General features: G+C 43.3%; 1 protein-coding gene across 1 annotated transcript; it reads left to right on the top strand.

The window, feature by feature from the left end:
- Positions 1–393: 393 nt before the first annotated feature.
- Positions 394–1,374, top strand: LOC146341548 (olfactory receptor 14A16-like). Its single transcript, XM_084807529.1, has one exon. It carries the CDS (start codon positions 394–396, stop codon positions 1,372–1,374), a length of 981 nt encoding a protein of 326 aa, XP_084663655.1.
- Positions 1,375–15,028: the final 13,654 nt, after the last annotated feature.

The following is a 15,028-nucleotide window of genomic DNA, read 5'->3' as shown; positions in this document are numbered from 1 at the left end:
AGGGATAGTGACCTCCTCCGCTTCAACACCTAACTTCTCTGATTATTATCCCTTCTGAATCTGGTTTGAGTTTCTGAGAACAGCACGTTTCACCTGCACTTTATAAACCTTTTGTGGCTGGGAGACCTTTTCATTTTTTTTTTAATTGATTGCATAAGAATTCCTCTGCTGGTGATTTTTCCCCCAAATATGTAAATTGTAAGATTTTTTTAAAGGGATTATATTTCCTGAAAGCTGAGTAATTGTCGAAAATGTCATCTGCATATTGTAGCAATTAGAATAATTACTATTATATTTTATTTTTAATGGCACTTTCAACAAGTGCAGCTTTCCTTCCTGTAATGTTGACATGTCATTTTAGGAGATGTCCTTTTGTTTTGTTCCACAGTTGACATGCCTCTTAGTAAGGAGCAAGCTATGAGTAATCAATCCTCCGTGTCAGAGTTCCTGCTCCTGGACTTCTCAGAGTCTCAGGAACAGCGGATTCTCCACTTCCTTGTGTTCCTGGTTTTGTACTTGGCAACTCTAACAGGGAACCTTCTCATCATCTCTGTGGTAGCCTTTGACCATCACCTGCACACCCCCATGTACTTCTTTCTCATGAACCTCGCCTTCCTTGACCTTAGTTCAGTTTCAGTGATTATCCCCAAGTCCATGGCCAATTCCCTCATGAATAGTAGACACATTTCTTATTCAGGATGCGTTGCTCAGGTCCTCTTGTTCATCTTCTTTGTAGGATCTGACTTCTTCCTCCTCACAGTCATGGCATATGATCGGTATGTTGCCATTTGTAATCCACTACAATATCAGATGGTGATGGACAGGAGAGCCTGCAGTGAAATGGTTGCTATGGTGTGGATCGGTGGCCTTCTGTATGGAGTTTTACATGCCAGTGGCACCTTTGCAACTCCATTTTGCTCCAGTGTTGTCAATCAGTTTTTCTGTGAAATTCCACATTTGCTTAAGCTCTCCTGTTCTGAGTTAAATCTAGTTGAAATGGGAATGGTTGTATTAAGTGTTGTCGTTTCATTGGGATGCTTTGGTTTTGTTATTGTCACCTATGTGCACATCTTCAGGGCAGTGTTAAGGATGCCCTCCGTGCAGGGAAGGAAAAAAGCCTTCTCAACTTGCCTTCCCCACCTCATGGTCTTCACCACATTAGTGCTCACTGCATCCTTTGCCTACCTCAGACCCAGCTCCAATGTTCCATCACATTTGGATTTGGCAGTTACCATGATATATTCCATGTTTCCACCCTTTCTGAATCCAGTAATCTACAGCATGAGAAACAAGGAGATCAAAATTGCCTTGTCAAAATTATTGGAGAGAAGGAGCTCATCTAGAAATGCATTTTTTGGTAGATGTGGATTTTAAACATGCTTAGTTAAACATGTAAGAACTTGGGAAAGTAATTCAAAATCAGTCATGTGAATATCTTGGTGTATTTCCTAAAACTCTATATGCCAGCAAAATATGGGATGTTCTTGAAAAAGCTGAAATTACTTTCAACAAGTAAAACTGCTGGCATTTTCCTTTGGTTTTGACAGGGCGTTGGGTTGAGTTGACGTGTGCTATGCCAGTCGCCACATGTGAGTTGGCACTGAGTTATGCTTTATGACTAAAGGAGACCTTGACATTATAAACCTATTGAATTCCACTGAGTTCTATCGGCAGTATTGAGTGGTGGTGAAATGCTACTGCTAAGGACATTGCGCTAGGGATGGGGGAGAATTTCTCCCCGAAACTTTGGGGGGCCGAGTGCCAACGTGTTCGGCCCCCCAAAGTAGTTTCGGGGAGAAATTCTCCGCACCCCCCGCACCCCGCACCCCCCCAGGATGGGACTTACCTTTCCCGAATGTCCCTCCCAGCAGCGGGTCCCGGCGGCGGTTCGTCAAGTCTTCGACAGGGGCAGAGGCAGCAGCCGGTCTTTCGACCGGCTGCCACCACCGCCATTCCAATAAAAGTAAAAAAAAAAACTGCCCCCATGATAGGCTACATGACGATTAACGTAGACTATCACGGCTAGATTTGCAAAGTCAGCCATGATAGGCTACGTAAATCGTCACGTAGCCTATCATGGGTGACTTTTTTTAAAAAAAAGCACATATGGCTAATGGCGGCCCCATAGGGAGCTGCCATTCAAGTTCCTTATTTGGTCGCTGTAGTCTACGTAAAGATTACGTAGACTACGGGGAAAATAAGGGCAACGTGTTGCCCAACGAAAATAAGGGCAACACCTCCTTTCTGAAAGAAGAATTGCAGTGCCAGGCCCCTGATCCATGCTCCCACTTTCTGTGTGGAAGGAGAAGGACTTGCAAGCATCGTGTCTCACACTAGGGGCATATTCACACATTACAGAGAACATGCATTCGAACTCGATGTATGCTAATTAAGATGGCTGTGAGAATCGAGTCCTGTTCAGCCATTCTTGTCATAATCTCTACACATGAGGGAGGGAAGCAGGGATGAGTTTGCTATCTCCACCCTCTCCATCACTATTATCATTGCTTTGTGCATGTGGAAGGTGACAGAGAGGGTGATTCTGTTAACATGTCTTCAGAGAACTGACTTTGCTATCCATGAAGATCTCCCTGAGGTTTTAGGATTGTGATATTGAAATGAAATCAAGCATCCTGTAAATTAAGCATTTATAATCCCGTATAGATAATCTTGCAAGAAAGCAGATTAAAATACATTGGGGACAGGTTGGGATTGCCAACATTGTGATAATACATTTTCTTTAAAAAAAACACACACATGGAAATTTGGTGATCAAATAATCTGCCAACTCAAGACCTCCATTCAGGTATGTCATGTTGGCTCAACCTCCACAAAGCCAGGAAATTGGAAGCTAAGGCTGATGCTTTAACTGATGTGCATCAGTGATGATGTTGTGCAATCTCACAGATTGTGCTTGCTTACAATGCCCTTTCTATTGACCCATACCTTTGGTCAGCAAAGGTGTTCCATGTTGCCCTGGTCCTGCAATGTCTTATGATGCATCTTCCCTCACTGTTTATCCCACCATCATGTTAAGTACCAACTGCCTTGTGTCAACTCACAGGCAGATTCCTCTAACAATACAGTAAGGTTCGGGTGCTTCATAAAGCAATACAGGACCAAGAGAACATGGGTCTGGTCCCAGACATGCGATTCTCCCCATCTGGATTTGGGTATGCAACTGTGGGCACATACATACTCTAACTGCAGATCTGGCTTGGGCCCTGTAACGTATACCTATCATATGAATGTTTGAGTTTTCCTCGCTAAACCTGACTTAGGCAAGATAGGGTTAATGATGTGTCAGAGAATGAATGAAAGGTGGGAGAGGCTGGTAGGTGTGTGAGGATTCTGAAGTTATAAAAGGAATGAACTGGCAGGAGTCAGATGGGGGTTAGGGAATGAAGAAGCAACATCTAGGTAGTGGGTTTTTTGTCTGGGATATTAGGAGGGTAGAGTAGGTAGGGAAGTTAGCAACAAGCATTGATTAAGAATAATAACTTATCATTGTTCATGTTTAAAATAAATCTTAATTAGTTTACAAATCCAAATTCCCACATGTTCTTTGATTTTGTGCTACCTTTATTATATTTATATCCTGGTTATTTCTCCTGCAAGTGGGTTGAGAGAACCAATTGAGCACATTGAGTTTCTCTGGAACCCAGAGGGAGTAACAGGACTGAAGCTTGTGGTACAGTGGGTACAGCTGTCCCAAAATCAATGCAGCCATTTCCTGAGGGGTTTGTTTCTCAGTTTCTGAGGGAGAGGCTGGAGAAGGAAGGAAAGGGGAAAAGCCTTCTCAACTTGTCTTCCCCACCTTATGGTCTTCTTCACATTAGTACTCACTGGATGCACTGTCTACTTCAGACCCAACTCTAATGCTCCATCACATCTGAATTTGGCAGTTACCATGATGTATTCCATGCTTCCACCCTCGCTGAACCCAGTGATCTACAGCATGACAACAAGATCAAAATTACCTTCTCAAACCTATTGGGGAGAAGGAATGCTTCTTCATCTAGGAATTCATCTTCTCTTTTTGGTGGTGTGGATTCTAAACATGCTTAGTTACAAAAGTAAGAACTTGAATGATTAATTGAAATCAGTGATGTGAATATATTGGTGTACCTCCTTAAACTGCTATGGCCTTGTTCAGACGCACATTAGGGAAGGATGGTTAGGCTTACCATGGTGTATGGTGCTTACCGCTTACCATTTACCACTTAAATGGAGATGAGGAGGACCATGTAAGCCAGCTTGGATTCCTTACAGGAGGAAAAATGATGGGTACAAATGTAATAAAATGATGCTGATGCTGATAATGATGCTGATGAAACATTTGTCACACTTAACTCACTTTGAAATAAATTTGACTTCAGTTATTCATAACTCACTTTCCCCATTTATTTCAAAGGCATCTATCCGTATCAGCTACGGATATATGAGAAATTTACTAAGTTCCATTTTGACCAGAGTTCAACCATTTTGCACCTTCCAACTGATATGGACTCAAATGCAGTCTACATTTCTGAGCTTGCAATGTGATTCACATATCCCCCCCCCCAAAAAAAAAGTGTCTGCCAGCATGCAGTCATTGACAGAATATGAAAATTTTGGAAAAGAAAATTACACAAACCTGCCAGTTCAAGACCACTGTTAGGTTATGTCATTTTGGCTCAATCTCTACAATGGCAGGAAATTGGGAGCTAATGCCTTAACTAATGTGCATCAGTGATGATGTTGTACAACGTCACAGATTGTGCATGCTGACCATTTGCCCTCCATGCAGCCATATCTTTGGTAAGCAAAGATATTCCATCTTGTCCTAGCCGTGCATTGTCTCATGATGCATCTTCCCTCACTGTTAATCCCCCCCCACTCGTCATGTTAGGTACAGACTGCCTTGTGTCAAGTCAACGGCAGATTCCTCTAGCAATTCATTATGGCTCAAGTGCTTCACAAAGCAATACAGGACCAAGACAACATGGGGCGTCATTGCTGGTCCCGGACATTGTAGACTCCCCATCTGGATTTGGGCCTGGAATTGTGGGCACAGTACAAATCCCTATTGTAAATTTGGTTTGGGTTTAATACTTTGCTTAATATTTGGTGGATAAACCTAACTACAGCCCTACCTTGTTGTGTTTCTTTAACATTGTCAAAAACTGTATCCATTCCCTGTAGACTTTCAAATTTGGGGGTTAAAATGCCATCTTTTTGAGTTTATGAAACTATAGAATAATAGAATATCAGACTCTGAAAGGATCTTTGAGGTGTTTTAGTGCAACCTGTGTTCAGTGCAGGATATATGTGTCATCCGAAAATTTGTAATGGGTGTTCCATGAAGTTCCAGATCCATGACATTGCAGAAAGGCTTAAACCAGGCAAAGTGCTTTCACATGGAAAGTGTTTTGTGAGAAGGGTAAAGAATTAAAATCAACTAAATGTCCTAGTCTTTTCATACATTCGTCTAGTGGGCATTTGCTTTCAGTCTTGCTGATGGCTTCACACATGCTGCAGATTATATTATTCCTTTCCTTTTCCATTGTGTTTCTTATTTTCAGTTTCAAGTTTGCCTGTTGTTGGCATGCCCTTCACAAAATGTAATGAAATTCAATAAACAGAAAATCTTTTGTTTTCACATATTCTGTTAACTCTTCTGTGTTCACTCAAGCTCCCCAATCCTTGAGGGATCACAGCTTTCATGTATGTGTTCAGGCAATATCCATACGGTGAGATCCCTTCTGCTGTGCTTAGTTCCAGCTTCACCACTACCTTGGAGCTGGATTGCTGTCAGTGGCAGAGTTCTAAACATAAGGTTAGTCTTATGTCTGAATAGTGGAACAGATAAGTGGCATCTATGGAACTGAAGCTACAATTTGAGATTACAGTTACTAAATTGGAAGGCAATACCATTTATTTGAGCTTGGTAAGTGCTTAAAAATTCCAATTGCATGTTAGAGTAGTCATAATGAAACTAATTAAAATATGTTAATGCCAATTTCAAACACTGAAGCTTCAGTAACATAATATAGACAAGCCATTGTATGGGATGTCTTTCTGTTTTTGTCCACAGGTAGAATGCTTCTTAGAAAGGAGCAGACTATGAATAATCAATCCTCTGTGTCAGAGTTTCTGCTTCTGGAATTTTCACAGCTTCGGGAACTGCAGATTCTGTGCTTCCTTGTCTTCCTGGTATTATACTTGGCAACTGTACTGGGGAAACTTCTCATCATATCTGTGGTAGCCTTTGACCATCACCTGCACACCCCCATGAACGTCTTTCTCATGAACCTTGCCATTATTGACCTTAGTTCAGGTTCAGTCATTATCCCCAAATCCATGGCATCCATGGCAATAGCATCTACGCTATTTGCGTTCCCCTTATTTTCGCCGTAGTCTACCTAAATGTTTACATAGACTAGACGTGCCAAAATAAGGAACACAAATGGCAGTGCCCATGGGTGCTGCCATTTGCGTACGTGCATTTCTTTTTTTTTTTTTTTACTCAGCTGTGATAGGCTACGTAAACATTTATGTAGCCTATCACGGCTGACTGCAGGGACGCAAATGGCAGTGGCTACATTAACGTAGCCTATCACGGCTGACTTTGCAGATCTAGCCATGATAGGCTACATAAATCGTCACGTAGCCTATCACGGGGGCGTTTTTTTTTTTAACTTTTTATTTCGCGGCCAGGCGAGGCGAGGCGCCTCCTCCCCCGCCTGAATTTCGGCCGGGCGAGGCGGGAAGCCTCCCCCCCCGGCCTGAACTTCGGGGGGAGCAGCGAAGCGCCTCCCCCCCACCGCGAAGCAAGCTGCGGGACCAGGTAAGTGGCTTTCGTGCACCCCTACCTTTTCCAGTTTGTCTGCATCCTTCTTAAAGTGTGGTGCCCAGAACTGGACACAGTACTCCAGATGAAGTCTAAGCAGTGCTGAGTAGAAGGGAACTAGTACTTCCCGGGATTTGAAAGCTATGCTTCTATTAATGCAGCCCAAAATAGCATTGGCCTTTTTTGCAACCACTTCACATTGTGGGCTCATATTCAGCTTGTGATCAACAACAATTCCAAGAACCAAGATCCTTTTCGCTTGTAGTGTTGTTGAGCCACATATCCCCCATCTTGTCACTGTGTATTTGGTGTCTTTTTCCTAGGGATAGAACTTGGCATTTATCCCTATTAAATTGCATTGTGTTGTTTTTTGTCCAGCGCTCCAGTCTTTCAAGATCACTTTGAATTTTGTTTCTGTCTTCCAAGGTATTAGCTATCCCGGCTGGTGGCTCCGCAGAGTTGCCGTGGAGCGGAGCTGGCCAGGGAGGATTCCGGGGGAGGGACAGAACGCCTCCCCCCCACCGCGGATTGACCAGCACAGAGCCAGGTAGGGTTTTCGTACATCCCTAGTTGTGTTACCTTGATCACTGTAACTTATGTAAAGGTTTTTGTAACAGTGTTAAGAATTCCCTCTGTTCAGGGAAAGCAAAAGGCTTTCTCTACTTGTTTGCCCCACCTTATTGTCTTCTCCACATTAATACTCACTGGAACCTTTGCTCACCGATCAAAGTATCCCTGTCAAAACTGTTTGGTTTGAGGCACTCTAAGAATGCATTCTTTAATTTTCTTCGGTTAAATGTGGATTATATGCCCCCCTGTGTGTGCCTGTGTGTGCCTGAATAATGCAGCCACATAGGTAGGGCTGATTTCATCGATCATTCCAATCAGCTGAGGAGGTTATATATTCTGGGTATGTGTTTGTCATGTCATGTCATAAATATATATTTGCAGAGCAACATATGCCCTAAAGATAAGTCCCTACCTTGAAGAGCTCAGATTACACAAGATGTTCCAGAAGTGTTAGTACTGGTCTAAATTCCAACATATCTAACTTGTGAACTGCATGTCCTAATATTTATTTATTTAGTGTAGTTTTAAACTGCCCAATAATGGAAGTTCCCTGAGAAATGTACAATACGTTAAAAACAAGCTAATGCAGAGTGTGTGTGTGTGTGTGATTCCATAGGCCCTAGACAGTGTCTGATTGGCCATGGGATCTTTCAGATTCCTGGATCTGAGGTCAGAGACAGGGAGTCTGAGCTCCCCTCCCACTCCCATCTGGAGCAGAGAGAAGCAATGCAGAGTGGGAGGAGCATGGAGGTGAAGATTGCCTTTGCACTCCTCCACTTGGTATAGGAAACCTGTCAGCCTCCTTGTTCAGAGTCCAATGGGACTGCACGCCTAACAGCAAAATTCTTGTACATCCTGACGCTATATAGACCTGTTGTGTCTAGGAGACTTTGATTATTAGTCCCTTTGCTGATCATTTCCTTGAAATGTTTGAAACCCATGTTTTCCCCTGTGGGTTATGTTTTCTGAAAACATGATAAATGCTTCAAAATTACACCTGCATAACACAGTAACAGTAATGATACTAATTGTTATGTTTTAAATGGCAGGTTAAAGCCCTGCAGCTTTGCTCACCGCAACACTGACATGCCAATTTAAGAGATGTCTTTCTGTTTTGTTCCACAGGTGGCATGCCTCGTAGTAAGGAACAAACTATGAGTCATCAATCCTCCATATCAGAGTTCTTGCTCCTGGACTTCTCAGAGACTCAGGAACAGCAGATGCTCCACTTCCTTTTGTTCCTGGTATTGTACCCGGCAATTGTGTCAGGGAACCTTCTCATCATCTCTGCAGCAGCCTTTGACCATCACCTGCACACCCCCATGTACTTTTTTCTCATGAACCTCGCCTTCCTTGACCTTAGTTGCGTTTCAGTCATTATCCCCAAGTCCATGGCCAATTCCCTCATGAATACTAGGCACATTACTTATTCTGGATGTGTTGCTCAGGTCCTCTTGTTTCTCTTCTTTTTTGCATCTGATTTCTTCCTCCTCACAGTTATGGCGTATGATCGGTATGTTGCCATTTGTAATCCACTGATGACCATATGGTGATGACCAGGACAGCCTGCATTGAAACGGTTGTTATGGTATGGCTCACTAGCTTTCTGTATGGAGGTTTACTCACCAGCAGCACTTTTGCAACTAGTTTTTGCTCCAATGTTGTGAATCAGTTTTTCTGTGAAATTCCAGATTTACTTAAGCTCACCTGTTCTGACTTAAATCTAGTTGAAACCGGGGTGCTTGTATTGAGTTCTTTCTTTGGATCAGGCTGGGTATTTTTTGTTATTGTCACCTATGTGCACATCTTCATGGCAGTGTTAAGAATGCCCTCTGTGCAGGGAAGGAAAAAAAAACCTTCTCAACTTGTCTTCCCCACCTCATTGTCTTCTCCACATTAGCACTCACTGTATCCTTTGCCTACCTGAGATCAACCTCTAATTCTTCATCACACCTTGCTTTGATATTTACCATGATATATTCCATGATTCCCCCCTTGCTGAATCCAGTGATCTACAGCATGAGAAACAAGGAGATCAAAATGTCCTTGTCAAAACTGTTGGGGATAAGGAGCTCATCCAAGAATTCTTTTTTTTTCTTTTTGTAGGTGTGTGATGTCGAGTTACAAATGTAAGAACCTGAGAAAGTAATTGAATTCAGTTATGTCCATATCTTGGTGGACCTCCTTAAAACTCTGTACGACATCAGATTATGGGACATTATTCATACATGTCAGCTGAATAGTTTAAATTACTTTGGACAGGATAATCTGCTTGCATTTTGCTTTGGTTTTGACAGGATCTGGCTTGACTTCATTTGTCCTAATCCGATTATCAGATGTGAATTGGCAAGACTTATGTGACAAGATGAGAGATTGACTTTACACACCTATTGGTGGCACTGAATTTCACTGAGTGCTATTTCTCCGCTATCTTATTTTATCCTTGTCTAATCAGTTAATGGTCCTGGATAACTCATTTTACAAGTGGTCACCATTGAAGGAGCTGAGAAATTGGCACTTTTTCCAGAGTGCCAATTGCTGACCCCCACGTTTCTGATCACAATGCTCCTTGCTCATGTTTCCCTTTGACTTATACTAGGATAAGCCACAGATAGGGATGTTAGGATTGTATTAAATTAAGTCTGCATGAGGTCTGCAGGTTGGGTTAAATTTTCTGGTCCACCATTCACAAACCTGCAGACTGTCTTTTTCTGTCCCAGAACACTCTGCAAGTAAATTTGAAGAAAAACCTACTTAAAACATTAATAAATTTAGGTGTGTGGGTGGGGGCAGTAATGTGTTTACTGATAGCATACCGAGTCTTGTGTGTGTGTTTAGAATACACTCTCTGGTGTTGATGAACTTCCTAGAATATACATAAAAGGACTTCAGGTCCTTTCATGGGCATTCTCCTAATTTTGCTTTGCTGAGCATCTTTCATAGATAGAGGTAAAGGGCTCTTTCCTTGAAAGATGCAGGCAGTCTCCAAGTCAGCAAACATGGGGGGATGCTCTTGAAAGGACCCCAAGTCCTGTTATGGATATAGGAAGTGCACCAACATGGGAGACTTCATTCTAAACACACAACACACACATAATGCTCACTGTGGTAAGCTGGTAAGCAGAATACTGCCTCCCCCCATTAAATTTCAGAAATGGGAAATTGCTCGGGAGGAAAATTCTTTTGTCTGCACAATCCGATTGACCCAAAGATGCCAGTCTGGGCTATAATTTACACACCAAACTGCAAGAAATCTGGATTCATTTGAGTCCATTGTGGATTTCTCCAGCATCCCTAGTAACAGATTGTGGCCATGTACTTTCTTGGGAGGAACTTGGCCTTGCTGGACCATGGACAAGTTTGAGTCAGTATCCCCAGATCTATGGCCAATTTATTTATTTATTTATTTATTGCATTTATACCCCGCCTTTCTCCCTCTCGCAAGGAACTCAAGGCGGCTTACATTATCCTCCTCCTCACCGTTGTATCCTCACAACAACAACCCTGTGAGGTAGGTTGGGCTGAGAGTCTGTGACTGGCCCAAAGTCACCCAGTGAGCTTCCATGGCCAAGTGGGGACTAGAACCCAGATCTCCCGGCTCCCAGTCCGTCACTCTCACCACTACACTACACTGGCTCTCAATTCCTTCCTAAACCCCAGACATCCACACCAAGTCTGGAATTTTTTTTCTGCTCCAATGTAGTCAACTCCCCCCCCCCACTTTGTCAAAGCCTACTGTTCCACCTTGAGTCCCAGTATTGGGAAAAAGGCGGGATATAAATAAATATAATAATAATAATAATAATAATAATGCTCTCCTGCTCCAACGTGTGTTCAATAGAACGTGGATGTCAGGTTTTCTGATCCCCCCAGTGTACACACTCAGGCAATCTGACACTGGACACCCAAATTAGTGGGATTTCTTTATTGCAGGGAATCCCACTTCAAAAGCTTAATGGTTACACTCTTCAGAAATCATATAGCTGATGGTCAGTAGCTATAGGCTCTATGTAATTCTAGACCAGTCCAAAGCTAAATACTACTACCGTGACTGAGATCCTCAACGTAGTTTCTCCGTTGCCTTCTCCACGGTTCTGAACACAACAGAAGGGACTCTGGATTCCTGGGTACCTAACCCAGACAATCCTTTCATAGGGCTCCAACCCCAGACATGGAAAGGGAATGATTCCTGGAATGAACCCATCAGGCAATCAGGGGATAACTTCTTGAAAGACCTAACAACCCACACCCCTAGAGAGTCCAACTCTGAATCTTTTGTTAATAACTCTAAGCTTCGTGGCCCACCAAGATCAAGGGAAGGGCTTACCCACACACACAAAGGGTTCTAGGCCACCACTTTTGCATTGGCAACTCCACACTGCTTGAGTTCTGGCAGAGAGAAGTCCAAAAGTCATAGATCAAACCCACTGAGCTGACTACAAACACAAACACACAATCCACAGCAACAAGAGTTCAAGTCTATGAAAGGCCACACAGTACTTTTCATTGCAAGTCCTTAACAATCCGAAGTTCCAGTCCATGTGCGGAGTGCCTCCAAAAGCCCAGATGATGGTGGATCCAAACAGAGAAGGCTTTGAGCAATGAAGATGAGATGTTCCTAGCAAAGGTTCTTTGCTTTTGCATCTGCTTAAAAGGGAGGGTGTGACTGTAGGACACCCCCTTCAGATCCCTTGACAGACAAGGGCCTTTGGCCTTTCAGCAAGGCCCCTGTCTGGAGAGGGCGGCACTGCTCAGGCCTCCAGCAGTGAGTGACGCTTTAATCTGGGCAACCCATCTGCAAACCCACCCCACCTCTGTCAGGTTCTCACGGACAGCTTCCAGCCTCCCTGCCTGCCAAGGCCAGCCCAGCAGGTGGACAGGGAGTTGGGTGACTCCCCTGGCTCTGCTCTGAGAACACTGACAGAGATAAGCTCACACAGACTCTGACATTCCAGAAACTGAATAGGGCCAAGCCTTTTCAGGCTACTTCTAATTAAATCCCGGCTATAACCTAAAAGGCCCACTGCAGTACTGAAGCTGGGCCCAGACATAGGAGTTATTTTGTTGACTGCTCTTATGGGATTAGGTCATTTTACTTTCTTCATAGTACATGCACAGGGAATGCAAAAGGCTTGCCTTCCCCACCTCTTTGTCTTCTCCACTTTAATACTCACTGTATGTTTTGCCTACCTTAGGCCTGCCTCAAATGCCTCATCACAGATGGATTTGGCATTACCATGATATATCCCATGGCTCCATCCATGTTGAATCCAGTGAACTACAGCATGTGAAACAAAGAGATGAAAGTTTCCCTGTCAAAAACTGTTTGGTTTGAGAGACTCTAAGAACGCATTCTTTAGTTTTCTTCAGTTAATGTGGTTTCTCCCCCCACCCTCCACACACACATTGAATCATGATGTAATCCCTTCCTCTTGATGCTAGCCAATCTGGCTGTAGTGTGTGTGTGTGTGTGTGTGTGTGTGTGTGTGTGATGCATCCACATAGGCAGGGCTGGTCTAATGGATATTTTCAATCAAAAATGAGACATTCTTGGCCTGTGTTTGTTGTTTCATGACAGAAATATATATGGCAGTTTTCAGAGAAACATGTGACCAAAAGACAAGACTCACTCTTGAAGAGTGTCCAATTCCAGGCTGAATAAGCATGAGCACAGTGGAGAAGAGCAGAATGAGTCATTGAGCTTGAGAGTGGGACTACACAGTAGAAATGACTACACTCATTGATAGGGATGGCGGAGAATTCTGCCATGGACTCCAATGAGGCCGGATTCTTAGAATCTCCTGGAGTCCGCAGCGGAACGAAAGACTCGCCTCCACCACCCGGGGGAATCTGCGCCGGCCGGATCCTACCTGCTGCTGGCTGTCTGCTGCTGTCCACTGCCTGCCACTGCCTGTCTTTGGATGCAAATAACGTCAGGTGTAGCGGATGCCATTTGCATTCCTGCCTTTTGCCATGATAGGCTACGTAAAGATTTACGTAGCAGCGGGCAGCAGTGGGCAGCAGACAGACCTGGATGGAGGCTCCACGGATTTGCTGCGGAGAAAGCCAGCCAGGGAGGATTCCAGGGGGAGGGACAGATCACCTCCCCCTGCCTGCAGAACCCCCACTGACCCCAGGTAAGGGGATCCGTACATCCCTACTCATTGATTGTACTTCATAAAATCATGCCTTGGGGGAAAAAAAAAGATTCAAATTGACATGAATTATATCTGAGCAAGGAAACCTTTAAAATGCATGTTTATAGTTCAGAAGTAAATGATTCATTGTAAAAGGAGACATAGTAAAAAATAAACTTTAAATGAGAGTCTATATTCTTTTAAATACAGGTTTGGAAGAAAAATATAAAAATATCTTCATTCCCTCCCCTAACAAATACCAGTGCAAATGCTGATGGTAACACAAAGTCAGAAGAACTTACTGACGGTGATGTCAGAACAGAACTTACAGAAGGCATCTTTTACATTGGGAAACCTTCTCCAAAATCCAACCATAGATACAGCTGGAAACTGAAAGGGGCTGTGCTATCAGAGTGCCCTCTAAGCTGAAGTTCCCTGGCATCCACCACTTTCTTGGGTACAGGGAAAGACCATTCAGCTTCTCAAGGTGTTCTAGTAGTACCACTGAGCTGTTACATTTCATGGGCAATTTAGTGAAGTGGCTCCTTCCATTTATATGGCTCCAAAGAGTACAACCAAATATCTCTCATCTAGGAACGTATGAGAATTTTTTGTTTCAGTTTGCAAATGAATAGAAAATGCCCCTTTTGCAATCCTTAATGTGAAAATGAACGGGAGTGCATGTTCTCTGAAAATTTTTGCTAATTCTCCAACTTGCATTTGAAAAATGCACAACTTTCTCAGTCAAAACGCACAACGTTTCCCATTCCAATGAACTGAAAAGCAAGTTGCAAATGAGAATGGGAGTAAAGCTGAAAAGAGCTCTGATGTTATGTCCAGAGAATTCCAGCTAGGCCTGATTCTCCCTTCCCTACTTGTATCCCCCATTCCATCATGTCCCCTTCTGCAGTTGTCTCTCACTGTACATGTTTTGATGTTATGCCCCTTGTGCATATACTAAAATGGAATATTTGCACCCCAGATTGTGTGCATGCAAGAGGGGGGAAAGCAGGATATAGGTCCTACTATACTTATTAAAACAGTATGTGCTTGAACAACTGCTGTCTCAGGCAGCTGCAACCCCTTGTGCAGGGACTGAGGGTTTCTTATATGTTCTTCCCTCGTACTGCATGAACAATCATAGGATGGGGAGCTTGGCTTGCAAAAGCTGAGCTAGGGGAGACCTGCCAACTCTAGTTGTTGCATATTTTATTAAAAGTAGTGCTTTTAGTAGTGAGTTAGGAAGGCGTTGGTATGCAGGTAGGAGGAAATGCCTTAATCATATTCTGGCTTACCTGGAAGTATGTGCCACTGAGATCAGTAAGACTTACCCACTAGGAAGTGTTCTAAGGACTGCAGCCTAAATGTACTTAGTTGCAAACTGTGGTGTACAACCTTACAAGTCTGTGTTATCAAAAGACGATTCTTCAAATATCTCATCTCTTATTCTTTATTTTATATTAACATAGTCTGTTGGCCTGCTTTGGCT

This window comes from Heloderma suspectum, chromosome 6, assembly GCF_057233095.1.
Source record: "Heloderma suspectum isolate Gila_16-S chromosome 6, 16-S_ref, whole genome shotgun sequence".
NCBI lineage: Eukaryota > Metazoa > Chordata > Lepidosauria > Squamata > Helodermatidae > Heloderma > Heloderma suspectum.
This window is presented reverse-complemented; position numbering and strand designations above follow the sequence as displayed.